At 43.2% G+C, this 17078-nt stretch overlaps 1 protein-coding gene across 1 annotated transcript; it reads left to right on the top strand.

Annotated features, from left to right (window-relative positions):
- The first annotated feature begins 2952 nt into the window (after positions 1 to 2952).
- On the top strand, positions 2953 to 17078 carry LOC115579214 (H-2 class I histocompatibility antigen, Q10 alpha chain-like). The gene is made up of 9 exons (XM_030412773.1): positions 2953 to 3022; positions 6688 to 6960; positions 9736 to 10026; positions 10190 to 10480; positions 11603 to 11653; positions 11717 to 11728; positions 13264 to 13416; positions 16628 to 16696; positions 16915 to 17078. The coding sequence occupies exons 1-9, from the start codon at positions 2968 to 2970 to the stop codon at positions 16962 to 16964; spliced, it is 1245 nt and encodes a 414-aa protein (XP_030268633.1). The 5' UTR covers positions 2953 to 2967; the 3' UTR covers positions 16965 to 17078.

The following is a 17078-nucleotide window of genomic DNA, read 5'->3' on the forward strand; positions in this document are numbered from 1 at the left end:
CGGCTTGCTCCTCGTCCTCTCAGCTGTAGTTATACCGCGGTGACGTCACGTGGCGAGTTCGCCGCGCTGTTGCGGGTGCTGCCGGCGGCGCTGCAAGTACCGGTCCCATCCAAATGCAATATAGTACCGTTTTAAATGCCTCGGTACCCCGGTACCAAATTAGTACCGGTATACCAAACAACCCTACTGCTGCATCACAGCCAAACATAGACTCATAGAGATTCTTGCGCTTGGCTGACTCATGGATTACCACAGCTGTGCCCTGAACAAAGTTCATGGATTCGGCAATCAGACTCACTTCTTTGGCGGCCTCTTGCAGAGCTAGGTCCAGCGAGTGGTTGGCACAGTGCAGGAAGAGAGACTCAGGACATAGTTTCTTCAGCCGCGCCTGTACACCAGAAAACCGTCCTGACATATTACTTGCCCCGTCAAAGCAATATCCCTGGAGACGTTCAATTGGGACGTTTAGTCTGAGAAACACATCCCTGACGCACATGAACAAAGTCTCCCCGCTGCTGTCAGGAGCACTGTAAAATCCGAGGAAATCGGAGTGAGTCTTCATGTTGTCTTTCACATATTGCAGCGTAAGGGAAAATTGTTCCGTGTTACTGGCATCTGTGGTGCCATCAGCTGTGAGTCCGTAAAAGGGAGAGTTTGCTGCACGGGACACAATCTCACTTTGAATGGCGCAGGCAAACAGTTGAATTACTTCGTTCTGAATCTTGTCCGAAAGCCAGTTATCTCTCCTGAGAATCCATTCCCTGTCTTTGGGGAGGTTGTACGTACGCTCCAGCATTAGTTCGTATAAAATGCCATCACGGCTGCTGTCACCCCGAAAAGCCAGCCCCTTCTTCCCCAGGAAGAGCACTGACCTGAACATCAGTTTCAGGACCTTTCTCGCTGTAATTTGAGTTTGGCGGGCAGCGTCGGATAGAAGTGCATTGATTGGGGTATTTTTTAGAGCAGAGATTTTTTGAATGGCATCGCTGTGAAGCATAGACTTCTCGTGCTCCTTGAATTTTTCTGTGGCTTTTCGCCAGTTTGTGAAGCCTCCCTTTACAAAACAGCTGTCTGACCGCACACTCTCTTCATTAATCAGACCTTTCCCCACTGCTGTGACACAGTTGAAACAAACGACGCGATCACCGTCTTCAATGTAATGGAGCAATCTCCATTTTGTTAACCAGCTCACATTGAATGAACGACAAAACGTTTCTTTTCCAAGCTGCCTTCCTGGAAAACTGAAGCTAGCTGGTTGATGCGGTGCCTCTGAAAGATTAGCATTTTGACCTGGGACGTTACACAGCTCCTGTCCCGGTTCTGGTCATCATCACAGTCTGGTGCTGATGCTGCTGTTTCCCTCGTTTCAGGGGTGCTCTGACTGGACTGTGAGTCTGCCTCTTCTAACTCTCTGTTGTTTCTCTTTTTGTTTTGTTGAGGCTTCCCGAAAAAGTCTAAAATCCATTTTTGCGCCATCAGTGGTCTGCTAGCTTGACCACAACAAGTGAAGTGACACTTTGTCACTTCACTTGTTGTCACTATAATGTCACTATAATAATAATGTAATAAAGATTAAACCAGAGACCACTACCTTTATAGTAAATTTTAAACATTTTATTTTTTATTCCATGTTTTTTACATTTTTTTATTATTATTATTTTTATACATTTTTGAGGTGCTGCATCACCCCCAGCACCCCTACTTCCCGCGGTACTGGTCAAGAGTGTTTTCTGTTTTAACTGTCAGCTCGTTTAACGCTCTCATGTGTCCTCACAGCAACAGCTTCATTCATTTAACTGCTTAAAAGTGACTCACATGTAGTTTATCATCACTGTGGAGAGAAAAAATAAGAATAAAGTCACTAAGAGAGGTTAAATCATCAAATCATATCAGAACCAGTGTGTGTTTAGAGGTGTGAGTGTTAATAATAATAAACAATAATCATTCTAATAATGTTCACTCTAACCTGACATGTGAGTTATTCATATAAGTGCATGATTAGGATACTTCATATCTGTCGGATTAATTTATTTACCTTTTTACACATTTAAATCTTATTTTGAATGGATGTCTTGTATGAAAAAATAGGAATAAAGTCACCAGAAAAGATCAAATCATCAAACCACTGCGCTCTGTGGGGTCACTGTGGGGAAATAGTCCAATTCATTTTTTATTTAGTGCTCCAAACTATTATACTGTTAATAAGTTATTTAATATATTATCTTTTAGACATCTTTAACCTTAACATGTTAAAAATGAAATGCTATACGTACAATTTCAATATAACTATTTTTCTTATTTTGTTTCTTATTTTTAGTAAACTTATTATTTTCAATAACTGGAATATAATTCTACATAATTCTTTAGATGTCTCGTCAGTGCAGTGAAGTAAAATGTTTCAGTACATTTGATAAGTTGCAGTCAGCCTGGCCTGTATTAACCTGTTGTCTCACTGATGGACACATGTTGAGGTGGATGTTGTTGGTCTCACAGTTCGGACTTGATGATGAACTTCATCACGACAACAAACCACAAACAAAGGCGCTGCAGTCATGGTCATGGCAGTCAGTTCACTGACACGTGTCGCGGTTAACTTTTAGACTGAACATTTGTACCAGTGCTCAGCTGTGGATTCACATCAGAGCTGAAAGCTTCCATCGACTTATTTTAGTGACGTATCTGTCACTACCATAAATATGAAACCTGGATTCATCAGTGAATAGAACTTTTTCCAGTCATCAACTATTGAATACTTTTATTTGCGACAGAAGTTACATAATTTACGAGCAGCCCTGAATGCACCACGAAGAGCCGTCAGGTGCAGGATGCTGCAGCTTCCTGCACCTGACGGCTCTGCGTGTGTCGGGTCGGAATCAGATCACGGTCCAACAGTCCGGCAAAACTCGACATTAGAGATGAGAAAGGAGTCCTGTTGGAAATAAGAAAGGAGTCCTGTTCGAGGGGAAAATGAAGTTAATCGTCGTTTTCGTCCTTTTGTGGACAGCGGTGGCGGGAAGGAAGGGTAAGTTACAGTTTAGATACATTAATGTGTCAGATTGAAAGCGAAAGTAAGACATTAATTAGTGATGTATTTAAAATTGCGTTCAGTGCTTGTTTCACAAAACATGCTACGAAGCATTATGATTTGTTGTTTCTTTTCGTTTGTTACAATTTCAGATATACAGTAGATGTTGTTGATGAAGGTCCTCAGTCATCCAGTCAGGGTAAATCTATGTTCTGTATCACAGTCAACTGGACTTGTTTCAGGTTCTTGGTGTTTTGTCCTCAGGATGGACAAGTTTCTGCCTCAGCAGTCAAAAAACACAATTTAGAGGTCTGCTAAATAAAATGTGTACATTTAAAACATCTAAATAGTCTAATAGTTTTTGCCACTTTCTGTTTTTTTCAGTTTTCAATAGAATCAGTATCTTTAAAAATATGACAGGAAGTCAATCTTTCAAGCCACTTCATTGTGTGAATGTAATATTTGCTCCAATAACAATTACATTAATTGTGTACATTTTGTCTGGTTAGACTTGTTAATGATGAGTGAAATATCATTCTTTGTTAGAGCGACATCTTTTTCAAGCATTTCTGAAAAAGGTATTTCTGTAAATCAAATGAGAGACAATCTGTAAAAACATGATAAATAGTTTCTCCCTCACAATCACAAAAAGATCATCTGTTGTTTACATCAGGGAGAAAACGACAAATATAATCCTTTACAGGATTGTAACTATGTACAATTCTGAATAGAAACTCTTTGATTCTATTTTGAATTATATTTTTATGAGGCAAGAGAAATATGGTGTTCCACCATTTTCTATCTAAATAAAGTCATGTGGGAGTGATATGATCAAGTTGATAAGAAATAAGAAAGGAGTCCTGTTCAAGGGGGAAACGAAGTTAAGCGTCTTTTTCGTCCTTTTGTGGACGGCGGGGGCGTGAAGGAGGGGTAAATTACAGTTTAGACTCGTTAATGTGTCAGATTAAAACTGAAAGTAAGACATGAAGTTGTGACGTCTTTAAAATTGCGTTCAGTGCTTGTTTCACAAAACATGCTACGGAGGTACATGATTTTTTGTATGTTTCCAGCTGTCTGATCACTGGCTGAGCCACTCCTCCCTCTCCTCCAGCAGCCGCCACCTAAACCACACCCCACTGCCACAACAGTGTTCCATCGTTTTGTATCTAGATAAAGTCACCTATATTTACATGTGGGATGTATGCTTCGTGCTAAAGACACTATACTATGGGGTATTGATTTGATAACCATATCAAACTCTTTTTGAGAAATGTTAATGTAGGAGACACTGCTCACACACTACTTTGATATATATATGATAATTAATCACTGGTTATTAATTTTTATTTAAATGGGGCACCACCTCCATGTTTAGTTACTGGAATAATCCAGAGGAAATTATTCCAAACACCTAACTGTACCAGTTGGCTTGGACAGTTAGAGTCCATTCAAAATCAATTTATTCAGTCTCAATATTCTGAAGTAGTGACTTCTTTGCACGTATCCATCGGTTCTCCACATTAAAATTAAGTTCCAGACAAATGATTATATGTTTATTGACTAAATAATTTGGGGTAAAATAAATGACATGACAATTTTAGACGAACAACAGATAACAGAAAAGGTAAAGACTGTAATAAGCAAAGTAATAAAGTTATGTGACCATTGGTAGATGGTAAAGTTAAAGGGTCGGGTTTTTATATATTAAATATTACAGGAGTAATTTTAATACTAACAAGACCCTAATCTCAATTCTCCTAAGTTCATAAAATAGAAGTCACAACGTAGACAGAAGTCAGAGCCTAGACAGAAGCCAGAACTTTAGACACCACTTATTCTCACGTGTGTGGATCCAGCTGCATGAAGACGTTCAGCCTGTTTTGTCTGGGCGTCAGGAGGCACTCAAGTTTGGTGTCCTTGAGATTTCTGGGTTGGACTACGGCACGGCGCGTCGGTCCAGTAGCCAGAGGGAAGGCCGGTACTCTGTTGAGGAACTCTTGGTCCGAAGGCCCAGCGGGGTTTCCGCCTTGGGAGCGCTGGGGGCACAGTCGGTCTCGGCTGGGAGCACACAAAGTTTCTTTTGTTGGAGACTCCTTGCATGGCTTCTGAAGCAGACAATGACTGCAGCGTTCTTCATCAGATGATCACAGTCTTGAAAAATACTTTTTCTTTGTTGTTTCAAGTGGTGGTTCTTAAGTTCTGATTCTGAGACTAATTCAACTTCTTCTGAATCATGCGGTGATACTTTAACAGTATATTTAAATCAAAAATCAAAAAGAAAAGAATTGATTCTATTAAAAACTTGGATAAAAGTAAAACACTTAAAGTAGGGATTCAATTCACTTGTCTTAGAGCTTGTTGCAAAAACCAGATTAATAAAACTAAAGATTACTTAAAAAAAGGATAAATAGATGAAAAGAGATAGAGTAGTTGGAGATGTGAAGAGAAGAAGTCAGGAGGAGAAGCAGGGAGAGAAGAGAAGAGAGAAGGAGGACCGAGAGGAGCAGAGAGGAGCTGTTTTATGACCTGCAGCAGACGGACCACAATGAGTGTCCCTCCTTCTGTGATCTAAGTTTAGGCTCCCAAAAGTTTAATCTAACTACACTACTGTATTTAATGATTTGAAATCAGGTTTTAACCTTCCCAAAACTTCACCATCTTAAAAGTCGAATTTTTGCCTTCGTGAAAAGATGCACCATGACAATGATCATTTATCATTCAAAATAATTATAACCTGATTAAGACATAAAGCAATAAAGTATACAACATAAAACAATAAAGTGTACAATACACAGTAGGACCAAGGACTTATACATATTCCTTGTAGTTCTATTTTAACAAAACATATCAGACATTTAACTGGTAAATAACACAAGTATTACACAAGGAATAATGATCTGCCACTCTCTCCAAACTTCACCAAGGGGAGGGCTGGTTTCTGTTGACCTCAAACTTATTAAGTAACAAACTTCATTTGGACTTGACAATAACATTGGGAAGATCTATTGTATGACCTTCTTACACTATTTTAGAATCTGCGAAAATTAAGAAATTGAGATTGTAGTTTATTAGTCACTTAGGACGTATTTGAATTTGGGTGAGGATAGAGGCTGCGGTGGGATTGGAATGTCAGACCCAGGGACAACAACGGTCGTAAATAAAAGTTGGACATGTGAGGAGAAGAACACACAGATTAGGTTCCCCATTAAGCCTTCCCCACTGGAGAATGTTCCAGAGGGAAAGAGATGTAGATGAGTAAATGAGACCACTTTAAGATGCAGAGACAAAGGCTTGTGTTCCTACATTAACACTATATTTCTCTTAAAAAAAAGTCAGGACCACACAATTCACCATTTACATTCATCAGTTGCTCCACAGCATTTGTTATTACCAAACCAATTATGAAGGTATAGAGTTCTGTTGACATATGACATTTGAGCACTATTGATTTGAGTACTATTTGGAGAAATGTTTTAATCCAGTTGTATTTTGTTTGTTTGTTTTTTCAAATTAAGGTGTCAGAGCTTCAAAGCCAGAGTTCATGTTCTGTTTATTCCAAAAAATAAATGCCCAACACATCTCCACTGTGCTGCCAGAGCTTTAATTTGTCAGATCTGATGGTTCTTATCTGTCTTGTAAATATCTGTCTGTGTGATTTTCAGAGACACATTCCCTCCATTACATCTACACCGCCCTCTCCAGAGATCTCGGACTCCCGGGCATCCCCAAGTTCACAGCCATGGGTTTGCTGGACAACAGGATGATTGACTACTTTGACAGCGAAACTAAAGAGAAAGTTCCCAAACAGAACTGGATGAGAGAGCGACTGGATCCAGAATACTGGGTCAAAGGCACACAGTCCCGCCAGAGCAAGCAGGAGTGGTTCGAAGTCAACGTCAACATCCTGAAGGATCGTATGAGACAGAGCGACACAGGTAAGATCCATGAAACATGAAGAACCAAACTGCTTTTTAGTTAACCAATAATTATTTACAAGTTACAGTGTAGCAGAGTAGAGGTGTGAATCTTCACTGGCCTCATGATTCGATTATGATTCAGCTGTCAACAATTTGAGAGCGAAACAATACTCGATGCATCCTCAGTGATCTATGTCACTGTACATGGCTACTTTTTCATTGATGCAGAATCTTCCACATCAGCATCGCGATGTATCTTAGAATCAAAACACTTCCACCTTTTTTGGACAGAAATCAAGCTCATCTTATATGCTGGGCTCAGAAAACAGAGCTTAGCTTAATTTCATAATTTATATGATTATATGTCCATTTGAATAACTTTTAAATTTCTTTAAAAAAACGTGAAAAAAACAACAAATGTTCCAGATGAAAGAGTAGAATCTAAAGCATCATTAAATCTAAAAGCAGCACATTTTTAACAATATTTGTTCTTATTTTGTGGTTAATCAGAATGTGTCTCATCCCATGACCACTCAGTACTCATGGGTCAAACCAGACCTTTGTTCCTCCACAACTCATTTAAAAAATGAAATCAAAGTCATGTAATGTAGATGAAAAAACTGTGAGCGTCCAGCTTACAATGGAAGTGTTTGGTTTTAGTTGATAGTCTGAAAGGATTCAGAGGCAGTCTGATACTAATAATTATTAAAATCCGTCATATAATCATGAATAAACCAACATGTTGCAAGTCAAAGAGTCCATATCAGGGTATTATTTGAAGCTTATATGGCAATGTTTCAGGAGCAGGACCACACCGCAACATCGCCAACTTCCAATATTCCTATAGATAACCACCTGACCCTCTCCTCGTCTTCGCTCTCGTATTCTGTGCCCCTCCCCCCCACACAATTTCTCTCTCCCTGTTTCTTCTTTTCTTTCCTCTCCTTCTTAGGACCATGAGGAGGTCCGTCGCTGCCTGAGTGCGGCGGCGGATTCTCTACAGAGCTTCCCCACAACGCACTCAAAGAACTAAGATCTTCAACGTTTTGTCTTCTCTTTCTTTCATGATAAATCATTTAAACGTATCTTGTTGAAGGTGTGGTCCTTGCTAGTGAATGCTAGGTGCATGAATGGATTCAGAGCATCACAGCATTCATTGATTTACCAAAATTCTGTTTATTTAAGGATAAAATGTGCCTGAAACATTGTGACTCGTAGTTTGTTTAATGTTATATAAAGTTATAAATCAGTGCTACCTTGACTTGAATGGCGAAACTGTTGGAATTGTTTGTTGTAATCACGCCTCAGTCAACACCGTCAGCTCCATGTCAGCACCGTCAGCTCCATGTCAGCACCATCACGGGGAACTTTTTTTTGTTCATAATGAATTTGTTCCTCCAGTGCACTTGATTTGTTAAAGGAATTTTGTCTTTAAAATTCATAATCCTTACTTAATATATGTGTACTTATGGTAAAGGCATAATACTTTATAACCACTAAATATTAGTTAGCCTATATAAAAAGAAAACAGAACAACAGAACAACAAGGACGTTTACGTCGCCCTGATTGGCGTCACCGGGGCCAATCCCCGGACGGTGACTCTAGCCATGGGGACATGGAATGTCACTTCACTGGGGGGGAAAGAGCCTGAGCTGGTGCAGGAGGTTGAGCGGTACCGGGGAGAAATAGTCGGGCTCACCTCCACGCACAGTCTGGGCTCTGGAACCAGACTCCTTGAGAGAGGCTGGACTCTCTTCTACTCTGGAGTTGCCCGCGGTGAGAGGCGGCGAGCTGGTGTGGGCTTGCTTATAGCTCCTCAGCTCAGCCGCCAGCTCAGCAGCTGGTGTTGGAGGAGTTTACCCCGGTGAACGAGAGGGTTGCTTCCCTGCGCCTTCGGGTCAGGGATAGGACTCTCACTGTTGTCTCGGCCTATGGGCCAAACAGCAGTGCAGAGTACCCGGCCTTCTTGGAGTCCCTGGGAGGGGTACTGAAGAGTGCTCCAATCGGGGACTCCATCGTTCTACTGGGGGACTTCAACGCCCACGTGGGTAGCGTCAGTGTTACCTGGAGGGGAGTGATTGGGAGGAACTGCCTCCCCGATCTGAACCCGAGTGGTGTTTTGTTACTGGACCTCTGTGCTAGTCACGGTCCACGATCCCGGATACAAGCGGCTGAAAGGAGTTTCCTCCGCAGGGTGGCAGGGTGGCAGGGCGCTCGCTTAGAGATAGGTTGAGAAGCTCTGTCACCTGGGAGGAGCTCGGAGTAGAGCTGCTGCTCCTTCACATTGAGAGGAGCCAGCTGGGGTGGCTCGGGCATCTGTTTCCGATGCCCCCGGGATGCCTCCCTCGGGAGGAGCTCTTGGCATGTCCCGCCGGGAGGAGACCCCGCGAAGGACCCAGGACACGCTGGTGAGAGAAGTCTGGGTGTCCCTGCTCAGGCAGCTGCCGCCTCGACCCGGCCCCGGATAAGCGGACGAAAATGGATGGATGGATGGATATAAAAAGTAACAATTAGCTTTTTATGATGTCCGACGATGTTGACAAACACAAAGTAATGAAAGGGAAAAAAACACATTTAATGAAATATACACAAACTCATGAGGTTGTACCGAAATATTGCATGTTTGCTGAGAACTTGTTCTATTAAGATATAACTTTATATTTCTTAATACTTTTTTCTTTTCAACATTTTAACTTTTGGGGCTTTATCCAAATCCTCAAGTATCAATGTGCTCGACTCACTGTCTTGTTTGTCCTTTACTTCACCGCCTGGTCTTTCTTCTCTGGTTACAGATCTCCATGTTCTTCAGGGGATGCATGGCTGTGAGGGCGAAGTGCAGCCAGACGGCACGATGAAGTTCTACCGTGGCATGGATAGATACAGCTATGATGGAAACGACTTCCTGTCCTTTGACTTCGCTCACTCAGTCTGGGTCACTCACATGCCAGCAGCAGAAGAGACCAAGAGGAAGTGGGATGATGTCCCTGTCCTGAAGGATTACACCAAAGGCTACATGGAGAATGAGTGTATGCAGTGGCTGAACAAGTTCTGGAGTTACGGGATGAATCAGCTCCAAACAGCCTGTATGTATTACTGAAGGCCTTTTCTGTGTTTTTAATGTCATTTATAAAAGAGATGATAATAGTATCTTATAGACAGTTATCAAATCTGAATGATGTTGCCCTCAAAATAACCTCACAGATTCGTATGTTTGCTCGAATATTAAGTTACTGTTTGTGTCTCCAGCTCCACCTGAGGTGTACGTGCTTAAACGGGACACCAACGTCGAGTCAAACATCCGTTTGACGTGCCTGGCGACAGGTTTCTACCCCCAAGACATCATCATGTGGATCAAACGGGACGGCCACAAACTGTATAGAGAGGACGGACTGGAGAGCTCGGGCGTTCGACCGAATGAAGACGACACGTTCCAGAGACGAGACAGTGTGGAGATCTTCAGTTGGGAGGACGAGTCCAACTACACCTGTGAAGTCATTCATGAAGCATCCAGAGTGAATGTGACAATGAAGGAGTGGGGTAAGAATCTGTTTCTTGTTTTTACTTGTTTCTCATTTTGTTTTTAGTTTAATTTAGTTGATTAGTTGAGTTCGGACATCTGATCACTTTTTGGTGACAGAAGCTCCTCTAAACTAAATCCTACAGCCAGTTAGACAGAAAATCATTTTATGTTGTTGTTGAGCTACAATCGGCATCATTATATAGAAAAAACTAATGAAATAGGTGTTGATAGGTGAACAATCCTGACTGACACAATCACTATCACCTTCTGTCATCAAGACAGAATTTATATTGCTGGTTTATAATCTGTACAATGTGACAATAATATAAACTGATACATCGCAGATCATGGGCTACAATCAGGGTCGGCTCTAGGCGATCTAGGCGGTTGCCCAGAGTGCCATCTGCTGGAGAGGTGCTGCCAGTCATCCTCGAGGGAGAAAAAATAAACAATAACAATTTTCGATGCCCATTGGTGTCCCTTCCTTCGTGTTCTGTCTTGAAAATAATAAATATTAACAAAACAAAGAAACAATGACATGTTTCTAACTTGGTGCTGAGTCACGTGAAGTGTGGCCGTTGGCTGCGCACCTCAGAGGGTGAGATAGGTGTCACAGAAGTCAGGTCAGGTCACGTCAAGTGACAGACAGGTTATGTTTTAATCTTTTGAGATGAAACGGCCGTGGAAGCCCTCTGGTGCGCAGTTATATAAAGGTAACATTATGTCCTTTTTTTTTAAATGTCGTTTTGTGTGAAGACGTTTAATTTGTATCAGCTTGCTAGCTAGGTTGAAATAAAGCAAAGCTGGCTTAACAGGCGAGACAATGACACTAAAAGCTACTAAGAGGGATAAATGAATCATGAATCAAAGTAGAGGCCAACCTGTCTCGATGTGCCACCGGTGCAGGTTGTACTCTGTGTTGTTTATTGTGAAATGGTAGTGAATCTTTTATTATAAGGTAATTATAAATGCTATGTTGAACACACCACTTATGCAAATAACTGCTGCAAGCTGCAACAGTTGTATGTCCTATTCTGTCTTCTGTATTTATTTATTGAGTTTTTGCTTGTACAGTAATAAGTGAATCTACTCTATGTCTGTCTATGCGCTCAAAACATATTTCCCGACGGCCCTAACAGCTGCTGGAGAGAGGCCTTCTGATGCAACATCCACATCACTCACTGCAAATTGTTTGTGGTCTCTTATGCACTGCTATGTTGTTGTTGTTGTTATTGTTGTGTTGTTATGATCAGTGGCGTGCACAGGTAGACACTAGGTGGTGCTAAAGCACCTGCCCTTTGCCCTCTGGATCAAGCAAGTGCCCTTTTGAAAGTTTAACGCCCAAATTAATATTCCCTCCACCCCACCCGCACACACCAACGTGAACGCGCAGAGCGGACACAAACGGAGGCGCGTTGTAGCAGCAGACAGTGCACAGCTGCAGCCCGAACACACCTCCTCCCCTGCACACCAGCCAGGTAACACAGAAATGAATCGAGTCGAGTGTGTTGTTTGCCCCCTAAGATGGTCAGAAAAGGAAAGGTCAGAGTCAAGAGTCATGTTCACTGTTTAGGGCATTTTAAAGCTCAGATTTTAAAGTTGAACTGTTCCTCTAATTTTACTGAAATATCTTAAAAGCTGTCCACATTTTATTTTAACTACACAAAGTGGTATGGCTGTACTAAATTAGGCATTAAGCTATTTTAGCTAATTATATTATTTTGTACCAACAAGTTGTTTCTATGTTACAAGACTTGCAGTAATCTTGTATTTACCTTAATTGGCGATATTCAACCTTAAAAAATAGGCTATTACTAAAACTATTATTATTCTATAGGCAGCTACAGCAGGGAAGCAGTAGACTTATTCTTTAAATCTCACACTGCTATAATAAGGCAGCCGTCAGTTCTACATGCCGCATAAAGTGCCCTTATTTTTCACTGAGCACCTGCCCTCCAAAATGTCTGTGCACGCCACTGGTTATGATTATGATTATCATTATTGTTGTTGTTGTTGTTATTGTTGTGTTGTTATGATTATCATTATCATTATTGTTGTTGTTGTTGTTGTGACTGAATGGTACAAGCTTGTTAGCAATTACAGTAAATTTAGATTTTAGGCAAATAAAATAAAGTTTATTTGTACAGTACCTAATTTATATCAAACCTTATTAATTAATTTATTAAATGAGGTAGAATGACAGAACAAACTAAACAGTATGGATGTACTCTATGTTTGAATACAGCTTCAACTCAGGCGTCAAGCAGCAGCAGCGCTAGGGCACCAAATGGGCTAGAGCTAGCCCTGGCTGCAATCAACAGTAAGCCATAATTAACAGACTGAAACCACGAGGAAATCCTTTATTATCCATTTATTAAGAGCCCTCTAAAAGCTGCATATCAATAATTTATATAACTTATGAATTCCTTCTTCTCCAGGAGATTGTTGTCTAAAACATTTGCCTTCATAGAAGAGGAGGCTGGATGAATCGTGTGTTCTTGTCACAGAAGAAGTAATCAGAAACAATCTTCACTAGTTAGAAGATAGTTTGAACTTGAAGAAGGTGAAGGATCATTTCTCAGACACGTCACAGTTTCCTCTCAGACACTTTAAGATCCTCTTTGTCTGATCGATGTTTGTTCACAAGTTTCTTACCAGCACAAAGAACTCGATTCATGATATTTTATGTCTTCACATCTCAGATTTACTCCTCAGCATCTACATTTTCATTCCAGACATCAACTTGAAATTTGAACTAATGAATATTGAACTAACACAGAGATCTTTTTCTGTGTTTTAGAAAACCCAGATCCTGGCTCAGGAGGATCCATTGGTGGGGGAGTCGAAGGGCCCCTGGTCCCGGTCCCGGTCCCGGTTGTGGTCCTGGTCCTGGTCCTGGTCCTGGTTCTGGTCGCTGTGGTGCTGGTGGTCTTATACAAGAAAGGCATCATTGGTAAGTGAAGTATATTTGCATTGTCTTCTCTGGACAACAAACAGAGCAGTGCAGTGGAAGTGAAAGTTCTCTGATTAATGAACGACTGTGTGTCCCTTTTAAAATCAGTTATTATGAGAATTCATCTTCATAGAAACATTTTATCAACATGTCGACATCAAAATCATAAATATGTAATAATAAACATCCCAGATGAGTGATTCTGTACTGCAGTGTTTAATGTGGTGCATTTACACCAATTACAAATCACCTGATGATTCAGTGTGGTTGTTGTTTTAGAGGTGTGTTATTATTTTATGATGACTTGATGAGGTGTTTAGAGGTCACACTGCAGAACAGTCCTGTTAATTATTAAGAGACAGACGTGATTCTGTTCACTGAAGTCAAAGATCTCTGAGATCAAAACTCTAAATCACTTCATCCATCATCCATCACACGTGTTAACATTCTGTTTCTTGTACTGGAGGTGAACGTAACGGATCCTCAGGTAACTACTTTATTTCTCTTAAAGTCAACTGTCAGTCCTTCTACCTGTCCAGCTGATCCTGTCCTCCTGTCCTGTCCTGAGGTGTTGTTTGAATTCTCACACCTGGATTATCAGAATACATGAATTACTAAAACAGGACTCGAACAAATCTGTTAAAGAATTAGAATAAACAACAATAATAAACAAATAGTGGCACCAGGACACCCTAGGCCGGAGGTCATTGATCTACTTTGTGGTCGTGTCGTCTGACCTCCGGCCGTATGTCTTGGACACTCGGGTGAAGAGAGGGGCTGAGCTGTCAACTGATCACCACCTGATGGTGAGTTGGATCCACTGGCAGGGGAGGAAGCTGGACAGACCTGGCAGACCCAAACGCATTGTGAGGGTCTGCTGGGAACGTCTGGCAGAACCCTCTGTCAGGGAGATCTTTAACTCCCACCTCCGGGAGAGCTTTGACCAGACCCCGAGGGAGGCTGGGGACATTGAGTCCGAATGGACCATATTCTCCACTTCCATTGTTGGCGCGGCTGTCCTGAGCTGTGGCCGTAAGGTCTCCGGTGCCTGTCGTGGCGGCAATCCCCGAACCCGGTGGTGGACCCCGGAAGTAAGGGATGCTGTCAAGCTGAAGAAGGAGTCCTATCGAGTCTGGTTGGCCCAGGGGAATCCTGAGGCAGCTGACAGGTATCGGCAGGCCAAGCATGCGGCAGCACAGGCAGTCGCAGTAGCAAAATCTCTGGCCCGGGAAAAGTTCAGGTAGGCCATGGAGGAGGACTACCAGTCGGCATCGAGGAAATTCTGGCAAACCATCCGGCGCCTCAGGAGGGGGAAGCAGTCCTCCACCAACACTGTTTACAGTGGAGGTGGGGGGCTGTTGACCTCGACTGGGGACATCGTTGGGCGGTGGAAGGAATACTTCGAGGATCAACACCTTCCATAGAGGAAGCAGAGGCTTGGGACTCATTCATCACCCAAGCTGAAGTCACTGAGGTAGTCCGGAAGCTCCTCAGTGGCAAAGCAGGGGTGGATGAGATCCGCCCTGAGTACCTCAAGTCTCTGGATGTTGTGGGGCTGTCTTGGTTGACACGTCTCTGCAGCATCGCATGGCAGTCGGGGACAGTGCCTCTGGACCGGCAGACCGGGGTGGTGGTCCCCCTATTCAAAAAGGGGGACCGGAGGGTGTGTTCCAACTATCGGCGGATCACACTCCTCCGCCTCCCTGGGAAAGTCTATTCCAGGGTACTGGAGAGGAGAATTTGGCCGATAGTCGAACCTCGGATTCAGGAGGAACAATGCGGTTTTCGTCCGGGCCGTGGAACACTGGACCTGCTCTATACCCTCCGCAGGGTGCTCGAGGGTTCATGGGAGTTTGCCCAACCAGTCCACATGTGTTTTGTGGACTTGGAGAAAGCATTCGACCTTGTCCCTTGTGGCATCCTGTGGGAGGTGCTCCGGGAGTACGGGGTCGAAGGCCCTCTGCTAAGGGCTGTACGGTCCTTGTACGACCGGAGCAGGAGCTTGGTTCGCATTGCCGGCAGTAAGTCAGACCTGTTCCGAGTGCATGTTGGACTCCGGCAGGGCTGCCCTTTGTCACCGGTTCTGTTCATTATTTTTATGGACAGAATTTCTAGGCACAGCCACGGGCCGGAGGGGGTCTGGTTCGGGAGCCACTGGATTTCATCTCTGCTTTTCGCGGATGATGTGGTCTTGTTGGCTCCTTCGAGCCAGGACCTCCAGCATGTCCTGGGGCAGTTTGCAGCCGAGTGTGAAGCGTCTGGGATGAGAATCAGCACCTCCAAATCCGAGGCCATGGTTCTCGACCGGAAAAAGGTGGCTTGCTCCCTCCGGGTTGGGGGAGAGTTCCTGCCTCAAGTGGAGGAGTTTAAGTATCTTGGGGTCTTGTTCACAAGTGAGGGAAGGATGGAACGGGAGATTGACAGGCGGATCGGTGCAGCGGCCGCAGTAATGCGGTCATTGTATTGGTCTGTCGTGGTGAAGAGAGAGCTGAGTCGAAAGGCGAAGCTCTCGATTTACCGGTCAATCTACGTTCCTACCCTCACCTATGGCCATGAACTTTGGGTCATGACCGAAAGAATAAGATCCCGGATACAAGCGGCTGAAATGAGTTTCCTCCGCAGGGTGGCAGGGCGCTCCCTTAGAGATAGCGTGAAGAGCTCTGTCACCCGGGAGGAGCTCGGAGTAGAGCCGCTGCTCCTTCACATCGAGAGGAGCCAGCTGAGGTGGCTCGGGCATCTGTTTCGGATGTCCCCGGGACGCCTCCCTCGGGAGGTGTTCCTGGCATGTCCCGCCGGGAGGAGACCCCGAGGAAGACCCAGGACACGCTGGTGTGACTATGTCACCCAGCTGGCCTGGGAACGCCTTGGGATCCTCCCGGACGAGCTGGAAGAAGTGTCCGGGGAGAGGGAAGTCTGGGTGTCCCTGCTCAGGCAGCTGCCCCCGCGACCCGGCCCTGGATAAGCGGACGAAAATGGATGGATGGATGGATGGATAAACAAATAAACAAAGGGCACCTTAAACAAACTAAAAGAACAAACTGTCTTTGTCTTCATGACTGAATAAACAAACTGACCTTAGAGGGTTTTATTACCTCATTAATATTGTAAATATTGAAATTCTGACTTTGAATTTCTTCTCTGAAACTACAGAGTTCCACTTTAACATTATGGGTTCCTAATATTGTGTGTTTGTGTTTGTGTGTGTGTGTAGGAAACAGCAACAACAGAAACAGCAACAGTGTACCGTTAGCTGTAACAAGAAATAACACGAGTGACGAGGGTAAGTGTTCTCCTCTACGAGCTACCAGCAGGAAGTGACAGTGAGGAGGAGCTGCAGTCACTGATAGTCCCAGAAAGTTGTCTTTATTTGACATTTTTGTTAATTTGTCAAAAGAATTATTCATTGATTTAGATTTAAAAATCATATTTATGTTTCATGTATTTATGTGGCTACTATGCACTGTATGTTAAGAATAACACTTGTGTTCATCTCTGCAGACAATACTGGAACAAACCGCCGTCCAGAGGCTGACAGTCTCCTGCAGTAGAAAGGCAACAAGCATCGGCGTGCTTCCATTTAGTGTAAGAGCTCTTCGCAAAAGTCCTGCAAAGAGATGGAAACTAATCCAATAAATTCAAACAAGCATGTGTCGAAAGAAGAA

This window comes from Sparus aurata, chromosome 3 (assembly GCF_900880675.1).
Source record: "Sparus aurata chromosome 3, fSpaAur1.1, whole genome shotgun sequence".
NCBI classification, from domain to species: Eukaryota; Metazoa; Chordata; class Actinopteri; order Spariformes; family Sparidae; genus Sparus; species Sparus aurata.

Excerpts from the sequence above, each read along its gene's own strand:
- LOC115579214 (XM_030412773.1), top strand. The coding sequence starts at position 2,968 with ATGAAGTTAATCGTCGTTTTCGTCCTTTTGTGGACAGCGGTGGCGGGA. Across the intron at positions 10,027-10,189 it reads GAATCAGCTCCAAACAGCCT|CTCCACCTGAGGTGTACGTG; the intron begins GTATGTATTACT and ends TTGTGTCTCCAG. Across the intron at positions 16,697-16,914 it reads AAATAACACGAGTGACGAGG|ACAATACTGGAACAAACCGC; the intron begins GTAAGTGTTCTC and ends TCATCTCTGCAG.